General features: G+C 46.7%; 1 protein-coding gene across 3 annotated transcripts in view; it reads right to left on the bottom strand.

The window, feature by feature from the left end:
- Positions 1–20,244, bottom strand: part of SRGAP3 (SLIT-ROBO Rho GTPase activating protein 3) — a 257,900-nt gene that overhangs the window by 4,962 nt on the left and 232,694 nt on the right. For all 3 annotated transcript variants that reach the window (XM_047096125.1, XM_047096124.1, XM_047096123.1), the window contains 5 exons: positions 17,172–17,277; positions 16,735–16,962; positions 13,838–13,917; positions 2,414–2,594; positions 948–1,097 (listed from right to left, as the gene is read on the bottom strand). In XM_047096125.1, the coding sequence (XP_046952081.1) occupies positions 948–1,097; positions 2,414–2,594; positions 13,838–13,917; positions 16,735–16,962; positions 17,172–17,277 (745 nt within the window). The remainder of the gene's footprint in view (positions 1–947; positions 1,098–2,413; positions 2,595–13,837; positions 13,918–16,734; positions 16,963–17,171; positions 17,278–20,244) is intronic.

Here is a 20,244-nt window from a genome sequence, read left to right on the forward strand (position 1 = left end):
CTAGAAGTCCAGGAACCATGGCTTTGTCTTCTATCTACCCCACTTCCACTTTCCCCCCAATTCCATTACCTAGCACAGTGCCTGAGCCATTTGCTGAACTGAATAGAATATGCTTTAAAAGGAGGCAGAGACTTCTGCTGAAATAAATTCATAAACATATGTTCCTACTGCAACGATATCTCTGGCTCTATCTGCAAGTACCCATATGTGTGAGCTGATCCCACGACCTCTCCACCAAAAACACGAAGAATATGACATTCTGAGAATCTGATTAAGAAAGCAGTGAGAAACTGTCAGCTTCTCTTTTCTTCTTCTTGTTTAATTTTTTTGGAAACAACCACAATCTTCGGACTATCCCTGCATGTGGAAGGACATGCACAGCTCCTTGCCAGGCAGAAAGGTCATGTGACACAGCCCAGCCCACACACGGGGGAAGGAAGAAATTGGCAAATATGCTCCCCACCAAATAAGTGGGTGGCCTCAAGTGTCAATTTCCCCCACCGCATGAGTGGGTTTGAGTTTTCTGTTTGTGTAGTGCACTTCAGGGAGTATGTGCGCTTTAAATTTTTAAATATAACAACTTAGGTCTTCAACAGAAAGTAGGGAGGAGGTGCAAGAACCAGAGAGAGGTAGGAAAAATACTTGCCAATTTAAAACTCTCTCTTTCTCGCATCATTACTATTTTACATAAAAAGCACTGATTTGCCAATACATGTCTCTTCTCCTCTTTCTCCAACCCCCAACTGCAAGCTGGACCATTTTACACCTGGCATTCTTGGGCCAGTTCCAGCCAGCACCACGGCTCCCCCCTCCCCCTGCCCAAGGTGTGCCTGATATCACATCTTGCAGGCAACAAGGGGCCTCCCTCCCTCCCCGCTGCCCCCTTGCCTCTCCCAAAACAGACACAGCATGGCACTATCAGGAAAGAATGAACCCGCGTTTCCTACCGGCCCATCACCCCCCCAAAGCCGTAATCCGAGATGTGCTCCGTGGGCGACTGGAGGTCGTTTTTGGAGGAGGCCTTGTCATCCAGCAGCGGCCCACTGCTGGCTTCACTGTCAGCCTTTTGGCTCAGGCTGTCGGAGAAGGCATCGTCCCTGGGGAGAAGGACACATGTGAATTGGAGTGCTTTGCTCCAGAGAACCCAGGATGTGTAGGGCACCTGTCTGAAGGGTGGATCCACACACACCTTGCGGTCAACTTGTGCCCATCCTCGGGATGAGCCATTTCCCACCGTGTACCTGAGCATCACACACACCCACCAGCACACTCCCAGTCACCTTCTCAGCACGGAGATGCCCCTCTGCCCTAGGCCCACCTTCTCCTCCCCCCTCCTCTGGGTTTTTCTCTCCCAGGCTGCTCCAGGCTGGGACAAGCTAAATGCTGGAGGGAGTGCTGGCCTAATGGGGGAGGAGCCCACAAGCTAAGCACTGGGAGCTGCGTGTCCACAGGCTCCCTGAGAAGCAGTTTGGGGCTAAGCAAGGGAGGAGGAAAAGTGCCTCCATCCCTCAGCTCCCGACTCGGGGCTTTGGATGATTGTGGGGTGGCTTGAAGTTGCTGGGGAGCCCTGCTTGCCTCTTCCCACTGCCCTCTCCCTTCCAGAAGCCTGGGGACATCAGAGGGCTGCTGAGGGTCCTCCACTGGCATTTCTGTTGTTGTCTGCCTGGCCTTGGACTTTTCTCTGGTTTCACACCATTCCCTGTGCCATCAAAACTTATGCCTTTGTCCCCCCCTTCCCTTGAGGTCCAGCATGGTGGCTACTTTGTTGATACAGCAGTTCGACCTGAGCCTGACCAAAGCTCAGAGGGAGTGTGTGTTGTAGGAAGCTTCGATGGCCTTCAAAGAAGAGAAGGTATAGACTTTCTGGACATTCTGGTAGCTCTAGGTATTTGGGATACAGGTCTTTCTTTGTGTGTGTGTGTGTGTGCCTGATATTATTTTTTAAAAATAACAGTACCCCACTCGGTGGAAATGAGGGGATCATGGTTTCTGCCCATCCTCTGAGAAAGCCACTTGGGGGACAGAGAATGGTGGAGAGTGAGGGGGCAGTGGGCTGGCCGCTGAGTACAGGCATGGTTCGGGAGAGTGGAGGAATATGGCGAGATCCACTGGATGCTGAGAACCAGGGCAGGTGATGAATGCCCTGGAGGCTGGCAGGTGGGTCAGGATGGTGAGCCAAAGGCACCAAACACTGTCTCTGTGCACGCTGAAGGATGGGCAATTTGCTTATTTGTTAAGGGGATCACTATTTAAGGGGAAGGTAGATACAACCCATTCTTACAAAAGACCAGGTATACCACACCGGGAAGAGCAAACGGCTGGCATACAACCCAGTACTCCCCTTCCTGTGCCCATTCCAGACATTACTAATCAATCACGGCATTCTTCAGAGAAGGTCCTGACTCCCACTCACATGTCCTGTACGACTATGTACTGATGTGGGATGAGTCCATCCACGCCATTGTGACGACCCTCCCACCAGTCCTCCGAGGCACGGTGGTACAGGAGCAGAGAGGCCCCCTTCTTGAAGGACAGCTCACGCGGGGACCGCCCCACGTAGTCAAACTTGGCGATGGCCTCGATCTGCTCCACTTCTAGAAAGAAAGCAAGGGAAAGAGCATCTATGAGGTGAGCAGGAGGACACTGAGGAGCCTTGCTCAGATGGCCCTGGCTCCCGTAGGGCAGCAGAGACAGCAAGCCTGTGGAAACAATGTGGGCTGGGGCTCAGGACACTGGGCTCTAGCTCAGATCCACGCCCCAGGCTGTGGTCTCAGGCAGGCCATCTAACTTCTGACACACCATCTCCTCATTTTCCACTGCCTCTCTTGTTCTCCACTTTTTAACACTAATTAAAATAATATTATAAGAAATTTCTCTTGCTTCTACCTCTCAATGCAGGTTTCATTTCCATTTGTCTGTGAACCCTTTCTGTCTCTGTCCACTTATAATACTTTTTGTGGTTATAACATTTTGGGTGTATGTGGACTCCCATCCTTGCAAAGATGCTGTATACAATTTTAAGGGTTCCCACAACTCTTCAAAGCTCATTGTTATGGACTGAACTGTGTCCCTCCCTCCCCTGCCAAATCCATAGGCTGAAGCCCTACCCCCAATGTGATGGATTTTGGAGTCAGGTGTTTAGGGAGGAATTGAGGTTAAGTTGAGTAATTAGGGTGGAGTCCTCATCTGGCAGGACTGGCGTCCCTCTAAGAAGAGGACAAGATACTAGAGTTCTCTCATTCTCTCTGTACACAGAGGAAAGGCCATAGTGAGGACACAGTGAGAAGGCAGCTGTCCACAAGCCAGGAGGAAAGGCTTCACCAGAAACCAACCCTGATGGCTCCCTGACTTTGGATTTCTAGCCTCCAGAGCTGTGGGGAAATAAATCTCTGTTGTTTAAGCCACCCAGTTCTGTTCTAGCAGCCTGAGCTGAGTAGCACATTCATCCATGGACTAAATTTTGGTGGAGGGAGAATTCTTACTGGGGCCACAGCTCAAGTTTATCTCGTCACACACACACATTTACCAATCAAGCCTTTATTCCTCACTGATTACTGACAAGCCATTGCTGACAGGGTTAAGCAATGAGGATATGGCTCCTGCCCCTGAGGCATTCCTAGTGCCCAGCTCCATCATCTCTTCTCTGCGTGACCTCGGGCAGGTTACATAACCTCCGTACACTTCAGTTGCCTTTAGGAGGATTAAAATATAACGCATGAAAGTAGACCTACAGATGGCCAACAGATACACGGAAAGGTGCTCAACATCACTAATCATCAGGGAAATGCAAATCAAAACCAGACTGAGATATTACCTGACATCTGTCAGAATAGCTATTATAAAAACACAACAAAACAAAACAAAACAAAACAAAACCAAGGGGCACCTGGGTGGCTCAGTCGGTTGAGCATCAGACCCTTGATTTCGGCTCAGGTCATGATCTCACAGTCATGAGATTGAGCCCCATGTCGGGCTCTGCACTGAGCATGGAGCCCGCTTGGGATTCTCTCTCTCCTCTCTCTGTCCTTCTCCTGCTTGTGTGCATCTCTCTCTCTCTCTCTCAAAAACAAAACAAAACAAAACAAAACAAAACAAAACAAAAAAAGGAAAAGGAAAAGAAAGAACAAGTGTTGGCAAGGATGTAGAGAAAAGGGAGCCCTGGTGCCCTGTTAGGGGAATGTAAACTGGTGCAGCCACTGTGGAAAAAATAGTATGGAGCTTCCTCAAAAAATTAAAACTAGAAATACTGTATAATCCAGTAATTCCACTTCTGGATGTTTATACACAGGAAACAAAGTACTCACTTGAAAAGATAGATGGATAGATGGATTAAGAAAATATGGTATACAGATACAGTGGAATATTATTCAGCCATAAAAAGAAGGTAAATCTGCTATTTGAAACAAATGGATTGACCTTCAGGGCATTATGCGAAGTGAAGTAAGTCAGGCAAAGAAAGACAAATACCATATGATCTCGCTTATGTGTGGAATCTAACAGCAAAAACAAACCAAACTCAGAGAACAGACTGGTGGCTGCCAGAGGCAGGGGGTAAGGAGTTGGCAAAATGGGTAAAGGTGATCAGAGGGCACAAGCTTTCAGTTATAAAATAAGTAAGTCCTGGGGATGTAATGTCGAGCATGATGACTACAGCTAATAATACTGTATGGCACTGAAAGTTGCTCGGAGAGTAGTAAATCTTAAAAGTTCTCATCACAAGAAAAGAAAATTTGTAACTATGTGTGGTGACTACATACATACATCCGAGTAGGGATGGATGTTAACTAGACTCACCATGGTTATCACTTTCCAATACATGTATCAAATCATTATGTTGTGCACCTGAAACTAACCTAATGTTATATGTCAATTGTATCTCAATTAAAAAAGAAAGAAGTGTACTAGACTTCAATAGATTTTTAAAAACCATAAGGTATGAAAGTGCTCTGCTTAGTACAGACATACATTAGGTATTCAGTTGCTCTCATGATTATGATTATAATTTTTATAATTATAAAATTTTGCCCTATGGGGTAGGTCCAGATAAGAAATCTAAGCTGTGGGGAGTTTATGTGGTTTTCCTAATAGCCAATGAGGTTTGGGAAGAGACCTTTGGAAGAGAAAGGGAGCTATGCCTATGATTTACTTAATCTGTGTTACAGCTGTACCCTAAGAGATGCCCATACTTGGTAGGAAACTGGCTGTGTACTTTATACTTTAAAGCAAGCACAAAGATGTTTAACACTGTAAAAATAAGACCTATTTATTTATGTATATATTTACATATACAAACATAATAAGTGCATTACATTCTAATAGGACAAAAAAGTAATGAAGTGACCCCCCCGCCCCCGCTCTCTCTAGCCTGCAGATACATGCTGACTCTCTATTGCTGAATTTTTACGGATTTCCCCCTCTGTCCTTCCAGCCACCCACTTGCTCATTAAGGACTCAAGTCCAGAACACCTGGCTTTGCTGCTTTGTAGCTGCGTGCCCTTGAAGAACTTGTTTCTCCTTTCCAAGCCCCAGTTCCCTCATCTGTAAAATGGGAATGATAATAATAGTACACAGCTTATAGGGCTGTTATGAGGATTAAATGAGTTACTATATATAAAGTGCTTGCAACAGTGCTTGGCACATAGTTAGCTCTATATGAGAGTTGTTACCAGAGCTAAAGCACTTCTAAGGGCTAAGGGCAGCATGAAAAGTCAAAGAACAGAAGGAGGAACCTCCTTTGTTCCTCTCCCCCGTTAATCCCCACCACACATGCATGCACATCAGGGCTCCCCTCTATAAGTAGTTGGCTCAAGAAGACTGTGCCAGTGCTCCTGTGAGATGCAGTGGCCGTTGGATGCATCTGGTCCTCAGTGCCTGGGATAGCCTTCTACAGGGACTGGGCCTCAGGCAGTCAGGCCAGCTTTCTGCAGCTGGCTTCCTGACAAATGTCTTTAAATGCTATTCTGACACAGTTGATGCAAGATGACAGCATAGCTAAATGGGCCACATTAACTCGGATCTTGACTCAGAGTTAGCTTCTCAGTAAAATGGGAGATCTCTGTTCTCTCGGCTGCATCTTCGGATCTCACACCAGCCATGGGCTAGCACTGCCTGGTAACCTGTCTGCCTGCCTATCCACAGAGACAAAAAAGGCCAGAGGGTTTGCAAGATCAGGAGCTGAATGAACCCAGAGGACTGTGTGCTCTCGGGTTCCACCCCAGCGGCTTCCTTTGAGCCCAGTTCCCCACACTGATAAAGCAGAAGAGGTTTGCTCATACCAGGAGGAGCGTGGAGGGGCTGCCTGGGTTTCTGGTTCCTGCCTTCCTCATCTCCAGAGCCTCCAGCAGTCACTGGGGGAGGTCTGGAGGTGGGAGTGGGGGGTGGGGGGAAGGAGGAAGGGAAAATATAAGGAGAAGAAAAGAAGAAAAGAGGAGGAGCAGAGCTGAGCCATAAGCTGAGAGAAGGCACGTGTGTTTGCAGATGCCATTATGTAAGTGTGTGTGGTAGAAAAAGTAATAATAGCCACCATTTATTAGGAAGTCTCTTATTTGGGTTTATCAGACCTGAAATAGAATATGTGACTCTCCCCCCGTCACTCTCCCACACACCCCTCCCCAAACTTACTTAATTCCCTCGTCTTCTCCATCTCAGGAAATAGAACGGGCTGCCAGCTTGCTTGGGACAAAGCCTTGCTCTTAAGCATCACACACCCAATCCATAAGCAACTCCTTTGAAGTGTACCCTGAATCGGACCCGTCTCGCCATCTCCACTGCCCCTGCCCTGGTCCAGACCACTACTGTCCCTCTGCCTGGCCTCCCCACTTTCATTCATGCTTGATAGACACAGCAGCCAGAGGGATCTTTTAAAATCCTAATCAGATCATGAAACTCTCTCATTCAAATCCCTCTAAAGGCTTCCCACTGTGCTTAGAGCCAAACCCAAGTCTTCTCAGGGCTGCTGAGGCCCCTCCGTGCTCTGAGCCTGGAGCCCTCTGCAGCTTAATTTCCTACCGCTGTCTCCTCACCCGGTCTGCACGGCCTCACCAGCCTTCTGTACTCTGATGTAAGCCAACACTGTATTCTGATGTTTTTCAAACACAAAGTTGAAAGAATTTTACAGTGAACATGCATATGCCTGCCACCTAAGTCCTACATTAACAGCTTACTGTATTAGCTTTATCACCTATCTATCCATCCTTTTATCTATCCATCCATCCATCTGCCCATCTTATTTTTTTAATCAACTTTAAAGTTGCAGACATCAGTACATTTTACCTCTAAACACCACAGCATAAGCATTCATAGAGGCTTCTTGATGCTTTTAAAACATGCCAAACCTTTTCTGCCACTAGGCCTTTGCACTGGTTATTATTGCCTCTCCTTGCAATACCTTCTCTCAGACATTTGCATTCTTTCACATTCCACAAATATTTATTGACCATTGTGTGCCATTTCCTAATTTCATTCAGGTCTGTACTCAAATTTCATTGCCTTAGCAAGGCCCTTCCTGACCACTCTCAACTACCAAAGTACCAAATGTCAAACCGCTAACAGTTTCCCTTGCTTTCTTCTTCTTCATAGCACTTAGCACAATCTGAACTTGTGTGTGTGTGTGTGTGTGTGTGTGTGTGTGTGCCTGCACGTGCACACACGTATGTGCACATGTTATTTTCAAACCTGTTTGTTGTAGATCCTTCCTACGAGAATGCGAACTCCATTAGGACAGGGATTTTTATTTTATAACCTGCAATTTTCCCACTTGTAGAACAGTTCCCTGGGATGAGTTGACACTTGATATTACTTTGCATGAACAAAGTAAGCTTTTAGCACGTGTTAAGTGTTTTACTTACATTATCACATTTACTCCCCACAAGAATATTTGCAGTACTATCCTCATTTTACAGATGGGGAAACTGAGGCTGAGTTGAAATGATGTGTGACAGGTGGATCAGAAGACTTAACACTGCTAAGATGGCAATACTCCCCAACTGGTCTACACCCTGAATCCCGATTAGAATCCCAGCTGATTTCTCTATAGAAATTGACAAGCTGACTCTAAAATTCATATGGAATTGCAAAGAACCCATAATAGCCACAAAAAAAATCTTGAAGAAGAAGAAGAAAATTAGAGGATTCACACTTTCCGATCTCAAAACGTACTACAAAGTAACAGTAATCAAGACAGTGTGATGCTGGCACAAGGATAGACATATATAGTTCAGTGGACTAGAACTAGAGGTCCAGGAGGAAAGCCCTGCATCTATGGTCAACTGATTTTTGTATAAGGGAGCCAAGATCATTCAATGAGGGAAAGAATAATCTTTAAAACGAATGGTGGTGGGACGAATGGATAGCGACACACAAAGAAGGAGTGGAGTTGGACCACTACCTCACGCCATATACAAAAATTAACTCAAAATGGATTATCTAAACGTAAGACCTAAAACCTAAGACTCTTGAAAGAAAACATAGGGTACATCTTCATGATTTTGGATTTGCTGAGGATTCTCAGATGTAACACCAAAACATGAGCAACCAGAGGAAAAAAAAAACAACAAAAACAGATGAATTAGACTTCATCAAAATCAGAAAACTTTTGTGCTTCAGAGGACACCATCAAGAAAGTGAAAAGGCCCATGTTTCAAACAGAACATGTTTGAAAATCATATAGCTGATAAGGAACTTTTATCTAGAATATATAAAGAGCGCTTACAACTCAATAATAAAAAACCAAATAACCAAATTTTAAAATGGGCAGAGGATCTGGAGACACATTTCTCCAAGGAAGATATATAACTGACAAGCACATGAGGAGAGGCTCAGCCTCAGTAGTCATGAGAGAATTCAAATTAAAACCTCGATGAGATACCATTTCACACCCACTAGGATGGCAAGAATTGACAAGTCAGAGAATAATAAGTGTTGACAAAGATCACACACTGCTGGTGGTGATATAAAATGGAATAGTCATTTTGGAAAGCACTCTGGCAAGTTCCTTAAATGACTAAATGTAGAGCTATCCAGTTCCACTCCTAGGTGTATACCCAAGAAAAATAAAAACGTATGTTTGCACAAAAGTTGTACACAAATGTTAATGACAGCATTATTCATAACAGCCAAAAAGTGGAAACAACCCAAATGTCCGTCAACTGACAAAATGTGGTCTACCCATATAATGGGACATTATTCAGCCACAAAAAGGAATAAATTCCAGACACCTGCAACAATAGAATGACCCTGGAAAACACTGTGCTCAATGAAACACTGTGGCTCAGACACAAGGGCCACATATGGCATGATTCCACCGATACGAAATGTCCAGAAGAGACAAATCCATAGAGACAGAAAGTAGATTAGTGGTTGCTTTTGGCAGGGAAGGTAAGAAATGATGGCTAGGGGGCTTGGGGTTTCTTTCTGTGGTGATAAAAACTGACTGTGGTCATTGTTGCATGTATCTGTGACTACATTTAGTGCCGCTGAATGGTATACTTTAAAGGGACGAATTGTATGGTATGTGAATTATATCTCAATAAATGGTTAAAATAAAAGAGGAAGGGAGGGTCCTCTTTAGGTTCTGGGTCTAAGCCACGTGGTACGGGCCAGCTGACCATCTCTGCACTAGGGCTTAGGAACACTAGCCAAGTTAGCAATGAAGGAGCTGATGCTCTTTTTCTGTTGTTCTTTATTTCTTCCAGATGGGTGACCATGGGTGACCATGATTCAGGCAGAATCGGGCATTTGTGTGGTAACTGATGGTGACACCATTTTAATGCTGTCAAAACCTCACCTAATACCCACAACGTGCATGAATCTCTAAACGTCATGCCAGATGAAAGAAGCCAGATCAAAAGACACTATTCTGCACAATTCCATTTATATGAAGTTCTGGACCAGGCAAAACTAACTTATGATGAAAAAAATTTTCAGGTCAGTGGTTGCTTCTTGGGCTTTGGGAGTAAGGGACTGGGCAGGAAAATGCATGAAGGAACTTTCTAGGGTGTTGGAAATGTTCTGTATGCTGCTGGGGGTTTGAGTTACACAAGTTTTTGCATCTGTAAAAACTCAGGGAATGATACAGTTAAGATTTATACATTTCAGTGTATGGAATTTTACTTGAAAAATAGGACCATAAACGATGCTGACCCCTGTTGTGTGCAGCATTGCATGCTAACATCTTTGGAGGGAGACTGTACTGATGGCTGTAATTCACTTTGAAATGTATTAAAATAAGATGGATTGATAGATACACAATAAAACAAATATAACAAAATGGTAACAATTGTAGAAACTAGATGACAGGTATTATATAAAACTTCCTTCCACTTTTATGTACGCTTGGCCTTTTTAAAAATTATTATTATTAAAGGAAATATCATGAACTGCAAGCAAATTGAAATCTCACCCTGATTTCTAGTAGATGCCTAGAATAATCTGATGAAAACCATGCACCTCTTCTCAGAGGCACACATTCCAAAAGAAACGAAATTTTGCCCGTAATAGATTTCCTAAAGCCCATTTATGGACACCCAATACATCCAAAGAGCTAACGGCTTAATGGCTTTCCAGATGTAGATGGAGGGCAAGGAGTGGAAGTCAACTGGGAGAATTTTAGGAAAGTATCAGTGAGAGAATAATGGTGCAGTTATAATTGAAAACTGACATATTGTAACTATATGATCATGTTTCTGTTACTGATTTTAGTAGTTTCTTTATCTGGCAGCCTAGTTCCTCATTTAGCATCCAATTAATAAAGATGCTATTGACAGGCTGCCTCAATGTTTTCATTTGGCTTACATTTGGCTTACAATCAGGGGTTTTATTTTGAGAGAGAGAGAGAGAGAGAGAGAGAGAGAGAGAGAGAGAGAGAGAGAGAATGCAACTGCGGGAGGGGCAGAGAGGGAGAGACAGAGAGAGAGAGGGAGAGAGAATCCCAAGCAGGCTCCATGCTGTCAGCACAGAGATGATGCGGGATTCAAACCCACATGAGATCATGACCTGAGCCAGAGTCAGACACTTAACCGACTGAGCCACTCAGGTGCCCCTGGACTCAGATTCTTGATCAGAATTAGAAAGGATTTATACTGAACACACAATCTTAATGTTTCCTATCACCTAGTTGTCCCAGACACTGTGCTAAGCTTCTCTGCATATGTAACCTCATTGTAACCTAGGTCACAATTCTCTTGTTATTCCCATCTTACATGTCAGGAAACTGAGGTCTGAGGTTACATGGCTCGTCAAAGTTCACAGGGCCATGAAGGCCTCTCTCTGACTTTCAAATCCAGACTTCCTTTCTCAGAGTCTAGCACCCCCTCAACTGTTCCTGCAACTCAGTACTTGGGTGACCGATTTGGTTGGGGAAGGCTTGCACGTAAACATTTAGGAAATGCACTTAATTTTCCTCCAAAGGATGCTCCTGATTCAGCAGCCGCCACCATGACCACACAGGAAACAGCGAGAACCTGCAGGGAGCATGAACCTGGCTCTCCTGAAGCTGGCTGTTGACCTTCCAGGATGATCTTCCTGCCCTTGTCATTCTCAGAAACCAGCAGCCTGACAAGGAACAACAGAAGGGACCTTCTGGGGAAGCAGACGAGAAGCTGTCTCACCCCACTCCAGGGATACTGTGTGCCTCTACTCTGGGAGGAGTGAGGCAGCATTTTCTGAGGGGGTGCTCTTGGCGTGGGGTGGAGCCTGCTGGGAATGCCCTGTGGCTGCTGCCTGGCTGCCCAGCAAGACTGTTCTCTCTGTCCCTCCTCCTACCCAGTGCCCACAGCAGCCTTCCACCTCCCAGGCCGAGGGGCTGTGGGGAAATTCAGCATGCACAGGATGACTGGAAGTGACCTCAGCCCCCAGGAAGGTGGGCTGTGAGGGTCCTCACAAGGCACCTGACCCATCTCCTGTAGACACATCTTCTTCCACCGGCAGCATTCCCAACAGATCCTAATTCTGAAAAATCAGTCTACCTCATTGGATGAGAGATGTTTTCCCCCAGTGGAGGAAGAGAGACTGAGAGCAAGATCTAGAGCAAGAGGGAGCTACACACACACACACACACACACACACACACACACACACACACAGAAATAAAGCAACAGATGGACAGAACAAGAAGGGAGAGGGAGAGCCAGAGGTGGTAGGACAGGAGACAGAAAAGAAGGAAAGAGGAAAGCAAATCACTGCCAACATGCAGACAGTGGCAGCCTTCACATCTCCCCACAAAGGCTCTGCAGGATATTTCCCTCAGCTCAGGACGACTCTGGCCTCTGAGGATTCTGGCAGAGATGAACACTACACCTAGATTTGTTCTTCCACACCTGTGACTCAGGCCTGACCCATGGGCTCCCTCCTGGGCCACAGTGATTGGTTTTTGGCTGGGCGTGTGACTCAAGGCAGTCCAATGAGACTCTACCCCAGGAGCTTTCTTGGAACCATGATGAAAAAGAAGCTCTTTTCCACTGGGACTTTGGGCAAAAGGACAATGAAAGCCTGGAAATGCTAAAGACCACCATGCAGGAAGATCCTGCTTGAGAATGAAGCCAACACAGAGGGAAGCAGAACAGGAGGATGGAGACAAAATCCTAAGACCAACTAAGCTCCTGGATCCAGCCGTGCCTGAAGCTATACCTAACCTGGGATTTTTCTGGTGTATGATCTGAGGCCTTTAATGCTTAAGTCACTTTCAGTTGGAGTATTTGTCATTAGCAAGTGTGACAGTCCTACCAGAATGTGAAAACTGCCCTATCAGTCTTGCCTCTTTCACCAGCTCCCAGAAACCACCCCTGAGTACGTACCAGCTCTCCTGGCAAAAATGGTGGCCAACAGGGCCTGGGACCGTTCCAAAGGGAAACACAGAAGCCCAGAAGAAAGTCGTTAAATAAGGATTAAAAAAAAAAAAGTAAAACCGTCACCAGGAGAAAGGAGGGCTATGCTTGGTCTACATAGCATTGTGTTATGACTTTTGTGAGGCCCAAGCACTTTTGCTTCTTGCGTGGGTCCCTTCCTCCATTAAAAAAAAAGTTAAAAATTATATTTTACAATTGCATTGGTATAAAGATGAATACAATCCACGATGGATCATATTCCTTTTTTCTCATTATTTTAAATGAAACCAAAACATTTTCAGGGGTCCTTAAAAGTACCATGGGCCCTGGGCACTGTCTATTCTATCTAATGGATTCACTGGCACTGGGCCCGTATTATCCAGATTGCTTGTCTACACGGTCCAGTTTCCCCAACTTTCTTCTCCTTATCCTTATCTTTTCCTTCTCCTTATCCATCAGGTGGAAGGGTCCGATGAATCCCTCAAGCCCAGGCCAGCCTTTCCCTCTTTCCCTCCAACACTTCCCTGGGCCATCAATGCTCAGCTTCATCTTTGAGGCATCCCCACACTGGGGACACAGCTGTCATTGGGCGTAATTTGTGTGTCATGGGGAGCTGCTCCCTATGTGTCAGGTAACGAGACTGGGAGCTCCTCTGTGACCCATGTGTCTTTCATTGAAGTACCTCAAGTCCTAGCACAGGCTGGATACAGAACAGATCCCTGGTTGGGGAGAGACAGGGGACAAAGCATGCTTCCTACTTAGCAAACTCTCGTCACTTCGGATTTAAATTCGGGCCAGGAAGGATACAGAAAGGGAGGAGACAGGCCAGTAGGAGTATGGTGAATGGAGGTGCACATGTGTCTGATGTCTTTCAGAGCCCCCCTCTATTCTAGAGGACAAGGTGCTGACTGGCAAGGCTGGAGGGGGTGTGCGGGCCAGCCGAGCCATTGGGCAGGCACGAGTCAGCATGAGAGGCCCCAAGTGAGTTCCTTGGCCCCAGATTCCCCCTCACTCACCTTCGTCACTCGTGTGAGGCTCCGTGCCATTGTCATGGTCAACTTCATCGATAGTCCCTGGCTCACTATGTGGACTGTCACTGCAAAGAAACATGGGAAGGGGACTTGTTGGGCTTTGCACCCTCACACTGTCCTCAGCATCCCGTAAGTGCCAGCCAAGCCCACCTCTGCACTTGACCCAGGTCAGGCCCAGGCCTGCACCGTCCTGTCTTGTCCATCTGACCACCCACGGACACTCCTAACAGGAAACCACTCCCAGCCCCCTCAATGGAAAGCTATCCTGAATACCCTCCTCCAGCTTCCCCCCAGCCCTGGAATTTGCTGGGCTATCAATTTCTAGGTGTTCTGTAAGACCCAGAGGGCACCATAAAACCCTGGCATTTATCCTCGGAAGGACCACGGGCCAGAACAGAAAGGAATTGTGGAGGTACTGTGAGACATTCACCTAGCCTGGTTCTAGGTCTCGCAGAGGAGGTGACACCCCGAGAGAGGTGGCGTGGGTCCACCTCACAAGGTGCTGGGTCCTCCGGGTGCCTCACGATGCTGTGTGCAAAATCCCACACCAGTCCAGCTAGTGGAAGCAGGCTGGCAGCCATGATGGGCGTGGGAGTGGGTAGCCTGAATCCAGGCCTGTCAGACTTGGTCATTAATGCACTGGGACAATTTCGCCAGCCGCTACCCCCTCACTAGACTATAAGCTTCTTCAGGCCAGGGTTTATTCACCTAGTCAGTTTTTTTTTTTAACTAAGTCATTGATGGAGTCCTAATATATGCCAGGCACTGTGGGAGGTAGGAGAGACGTATTGATGGGTAAGACTCTGCCCTTGTGGGCCAGGAAAGAAAACTGCTACAAGCTGAGATGTGTTATGTAGGAACAAATGAGCAGAGACAAGAACGGCTGAGGGGACCTGCATAGGGTGGTCAGGGAAGGCTTCTTAGAGGAGGTGACATCTGCAGTGCCTTTTGAAAAAATATGAACTTCATTATGAAAATTCTCCATTGCCTCCTGGATAAGGTCCAGACTCTGCGCAGTGGCTTGTTTAAGACCTTTCATAACCTGGCTCCTGCTGGCCTGTGGAGCCTCCACCCTCACCATTCACTTGGCACAAGCAACACTCTGGCCACATGGAACCGCTTTCCACTTTACTGAAGGCTCCAAGCCCAGAACATTCCTTGCCCATGCCTCACCTGGCTGACTCCAGTTCATCCCACAGGTCTCAGTAAAGGTTCCTCCAGGAAGCCCTTCCTGACCTCGCTACATGGGCTCAAGGAGCCTCACTTCTGGAACTGCCTGTTTCTTCCCCCACCGGAGCTCCCTGCATCAGGGGTTAATCCTGCTCAGGTTGCATCCCTGCCCCCCTGCCCAGGGCCTGGCCCAGGACAGACACTCAACACCCATTTGTCCAACTGTTGAATGAATGAATGTTGTCCACTACAAGGAGACCCTCAGCCAAATCCCCCCTTTTGGCTTTGCAAATGTTTTCAATGTAATTAATAGTTTTTCTTTCTCATGAGACACAAATGGGACTGAGGCAAGTATGGTTATCGTATATTGTTCTTTGGTAGGTACAACCGATCTTTAGGACGCTTCCCAGAACACTAATTACACACATTGCAGCAAGAAAAGAGAACTAGGAATGGTTGCAAACGCTGCGTGAAAAGCTTCTCTTTGTCCAGAAAGTACGCTTGCTGGCTGTTTAATGTTTCTGTTAGAGAACAGGGACAGACCTGCTCCTGGAGCCTCACATAAAGGTTACTACAGAGCTGTGATTACAAGACAGCAGGGCCCGTATCTCTATGGGGCACAGGGTGGGAAACAAAGGGGCTGCAATGTCTCCCTTCTTTGAAGTGAATCGAGAGTTCAGGAATGCTTTGATAATCCAAAGACAAACCCCCCTGTAGGCACCTAGCTGAAAGCAGTGTGGGTAATACCTAAATATACAGCTGTGTGTTGTGCAGGAATGGGTATAAAGAATGAATAGGAACCCTTTGACTGGTCTCTGTCAGTTGGTGTTCTGAATCTCCTGTCCTTTCCACATTAAAAAAAAAAAATGCCCTATCTTTACCACATTTTAAGGTCTTAGTCTGGGGAAGGTGGCCAGCCCTGATTTTGATTAGGTTCTAAAATTTTTCTCCTAAGACCTCATGTAGCACCAGGTAAACAGAGGTACCTGACTATCAACTGCTAACCTGGCCTGGAGCTCTCAAAGAATGTGAACTCACTTTGTCTGGAAAAGAGAAGTTGTTTCTCAAGAGGTGGAGGTGGGGATTATTATCCAGCGCCCTGCTGCCTCGGATGGGCTTAAGACACACCTGGCCATTGACAGCTTAATATCTCCTAACTAATGTGATTAGCTCACCAGACCCAAGCCTTAGCAAGGGGATATACTTCTTGGATTTATGTTGGGACCCTTGGGAAAGAGAAGGTCTTTTTCCACTGGGGATGCTGAGAGAATGTTCTCTAAATCTGGAGTTACCATATGTCTTCCTGAAGTCACCAAGGAGAGGATGCCTGAGAATGAAGCCAATGCAGAAGAAAGCAGAGCCAGGGGCTGGGGATTGCAGGACCAATTCCTGACAATAACAGTTGAACCCCTGAATCCAGCTACACCTGAAGTCATAATCCTAGACTTTTTAGTTAAGTAAAGAAAATCAATAAATTCCCACTTAGCTTAACCCAGTTTGAGTTGTAGTTCTGTCCCTTACAAACCAAGAGAGTCCTGGCTGATGCAACTATCTCTGGTATAAGGCTGCAGCAAAGCTCAAATGAGAAAATGCATATGGGAGTAAAGACTATAAAGCAGTAAGAAAATCAAAGGGTTTCTTACTGTTCCTGCTCAACAGCAAAAACGACAGTGATGATGATAATAATAATATTAAGAGGAATGGAATCTTACCAATATTCTTCCCCTCCAGCCATGCATTTTTCATACACAGGTCCCTCTAGCTCCCGGGGGCTGGGGAAGATGGCTTCATGATGAATGATGATGGTTTTGATGACTTCGTTGACGTGTGCCTGGCAGGACACAGGGTCCTGCCCATCAGGGATGTGCATGAGGGTGGGCCCGAAGCAGATGGCCAGGTTGTAGGGGTCCATCATGTTCTCGTCACTATACTGCGAGAGGCTACAAGAAAGGAGGTACTCACAAGTCACCTGAGAAAGGTGAATCTTCCCCCCCTGTGGGTTCTTTCTTTTGAGGGCTCTACTCAAGTCCAGGAGGGTTCCATGTTCTGTTTTAGGAAGAGCTGCACCTGCAGAAGCCTCAGGACATCCCCTCCAAAAGGAGGCCAGGGCTGAGGCAAAGAGGGGCCCCCCCTTGGCCGGGCAACTCACTGGTTGAGGAAAGCGAAGAGGTATCTCATGACCACGATGACCACGCGGGGAAGGGTGATGAGGATTTGCTGGATCTGGTGCACCCTCTCAGCTGGGTTCTCCAGTTCTGTAACATAAAGGGGCTTTTTGGGGTGTCTTTCATCCTCAGAGAGCCAAGTACAGCCCACATTTGCTCAGTCCACATGGTTCAAGGGGATTGATATGTGACCCTGACCTGGCCACTCAGAGCAAGAATGTGAGTCTACACGTTCCCTTTTATGAATGAAGCTAGTGTCAGCTGAGCTTCTGTCACCTGACACCTGTGAGTCCTGACACAGGCACGGACCATGTTTCTTTAACCCCTTTATGAACACCAGCTGCATGCATCACAGGCACGGCACAGAGTAGGCCAGAAATGAGGGTGGACTAAATAACCAACTCTAGAGCTATATATTGGCCAAGAGGCCTGACAGATGCTTGTGATCTTATCTCTGACCCCCGTTTTCAGGTCAGTCCTAGGCAGAGACATTGGTATTTTTATCAGTCAGGCCAGGGGTGGGAGCAGCAAATTGGACTTGGTAAAGAGAAGAGGTTTGTGGGCTCTGCCTTGTGGAGAGGGTGTGCAGAGGGAAAGCTGGTGCAGAGAGTGAGCCCCAGAGCTCTGATGTTTGTCTGCAGGGCTGGTGCACGAGCCTGTGCCAGATTCTTTCTCAGGAAACATGTTTTTCTCACAGCCCCTCTCTCCAACCTCCACATTCTGTCAGCATGTTCCTTTTAAAACGCAACCTCTCTTGGGGTGCCTGGGTGGCTCAGTCGGTTAACCATCCGGCTCTTGGTTTCGGCTCAGGTCATGATCTCACGGTTCGTGAGTTCAATCCCCGCATCGGGCTGTTCACTGACAGTGCAGCCCCTGCTTGGGATTCTCTCTCTCTCTCTCTCTCTCTCTCTCTCTCTCTGCCCCTGCTCATGCACTCTCTCTCAAAATAAATAAATAAACTTTACAAAAGACGCAACTTCTCTTGTTTCTCCTCTGTATCCCAGGCCCTTCACCGTAGGGCTTCAACCAACTTTGCCTGCCTCACTGTTTAGCTGCTGCCCCTTCCTCAAGTATCTGAAGATGATACAGAGCCATGTTTCTCAAATGACGTGGTAGTGCACACTTCTGGACATTTACAAATCTATGAGGCATTCTTTGGGGTTGTCACAGTGACTGGAGGGCACTATTGGCATTTCGGATCCAGGGGCCAAGGCGTCAAGTGTCCTGAGTGCATGGAACACACAACAAGGCACCGCACTACCCTAAATGCCAATACTGCCCCCACCGAGAAACTCTGTGCCAGGCTGCCTCATCCACCATCTTCCTCTCACAGAGGGCCTTCGTGCCCCTGGGCCTTTGTATGCACCGGTGGTCTCTCGACTCTGCCCAGCACACTGCAGCCTACCTTCGAAGTCTGGCACTGAGAAGCCTTGCCCAAGCCTCCCGCAGAACTAAAAGTTCTTGGACCTTCAATGATTCCATTGCCCTTTATAGAGGCTGCTCCATGGGCTCAGCTTCAGTCATCACTGCCCTAGTACCATCTCCACTTAATTACATTTTTTTCTTAAATACATTTATTCATAAAGGAAAGTTTACCTCCCTCTGTAAATGAGAAACCAGGAACGCTTGCTATAATTAGGAGGTAACATAAATATAGATACAATGAAAGCAAAACAATGGTACTAAATTATAGGTTGTCAGTGTATTCTACAAACACTTCTGAGACTGAGGCCCCATCTCTCTGTTTAGGAGGGAGATAGACCTCTGAAATTTTTCTCCTTGAAGTAACCACAGGATTTGGCAGGGAAATCAGAAGGGATTTTTTTTTTTGCGGTGTGATTCCAGGTGTGATCCCAGGTATGTGATGTCATGAGCTTGCACCAGAGGTCAACAACCTTGTCTGCTCAGGTGATCTGCTCAGGAAATAGATTAATGGGGCTTCCGGAAACACTAGCTGAGCACATGACATGGGGCTCAGACAGGGTTGGGCCTCTGTGGCCTGGAATTTCTCCCTTTTCTTTTTCTTTTTTTTCCTCTTTTTTTGAGAGAGGGAGAGGGAGGGGGAGAGGGAGGGAGGGAGGGAGAGGGAGAGAGAGAACGCATACCCATGCAAGCAGGGGAGGGGTAGAGGGAGAGAGGAGTGAGAGAATCTTAAGCAGGCTCCATGCCCAGTGCAGAGCCCAACTCGGCTCAATCTCACGACTGAGCCGAAATCAAGGATTAGATGCTCAACTGACTGAGCCACCCAGGCGCCCCCATGGCCTGGAATTTCTGAGGGTGATTTGGAGCTTGAAGTGGATCTGGAAAGATGAGCAGTAGGTAGTGTGGAGGGTAGAAGGGCAGAGGAAGGGTCTTTTATACCAGGCAGGTAAGAAGCTTGAAGCCTCCAACCCCCAGCGGCCCTTTCCTGGCTGCAAATCTCTCAGAGCATTGTGAGAAGCATCCCTAATAACACTGGGTGTGGGGCAATTTTCTATAAATCAATTAAAGAGTTTATTCTAAAATACTAAGATTTTCATATTATAATATTAAAAAGTTTATTTTTAGAAACTCCCAAAATGTTGCCTTAGGTTTGGCCATCTTATAGTCAAGGTGCCTTTACTTCAGGCCTCTAGATTGGGCTCTTGCCTTCATCCACAGAAATACCTGTGAAAGAGAACGCTGATGGCTTGTAACATTGGAAGAAGCCCACAGTCAACTTATTTTCACCATTTTGCTTGTCTGTCATATTGCTGACCTGACTCCCAAATCCGCTATGGCTCCCCATTACCCAATGGGAAAAGCTCCAGATCCTTGCAAGATCTCTCCTCTCTTGCTCTATTTTACCCTTCCAGCCTCTTGCACCATGCACTGGCTGGGACACCCTCCTGCTGGTCCCATTGGTCTGTGTGTCCTCAAACTCTTCCCAGGATACTCTGGGTAGGCTCCTCCTAAAGCAAAACCAAGTCTCCCTCTGCCTCTTCTCTTCTAAGCACCGTTCATACCCAAGGTTGTACCATGCCATTTTCCATTATACATCATCCTGTTATCTCTCCAGCTAGGTTTTAAGTTCTATGA

This window comes from Lynx rufus, unplaced genomic scaffold (genome assembly GCF_022079265.1).
Source record: "Lynx rufus isolate CCGP_SWC_20201006 ecotype Redwood Valley unplaced genomic scaffold, mLynRuf1.p SCAF_4, whole genome shotgun sequence".
Lineage (NCBI taxonomy): Eukaryota > Metazoa > Chordata > Mammalia > Carnivora > Felidae > Lynx > Lynx rufus.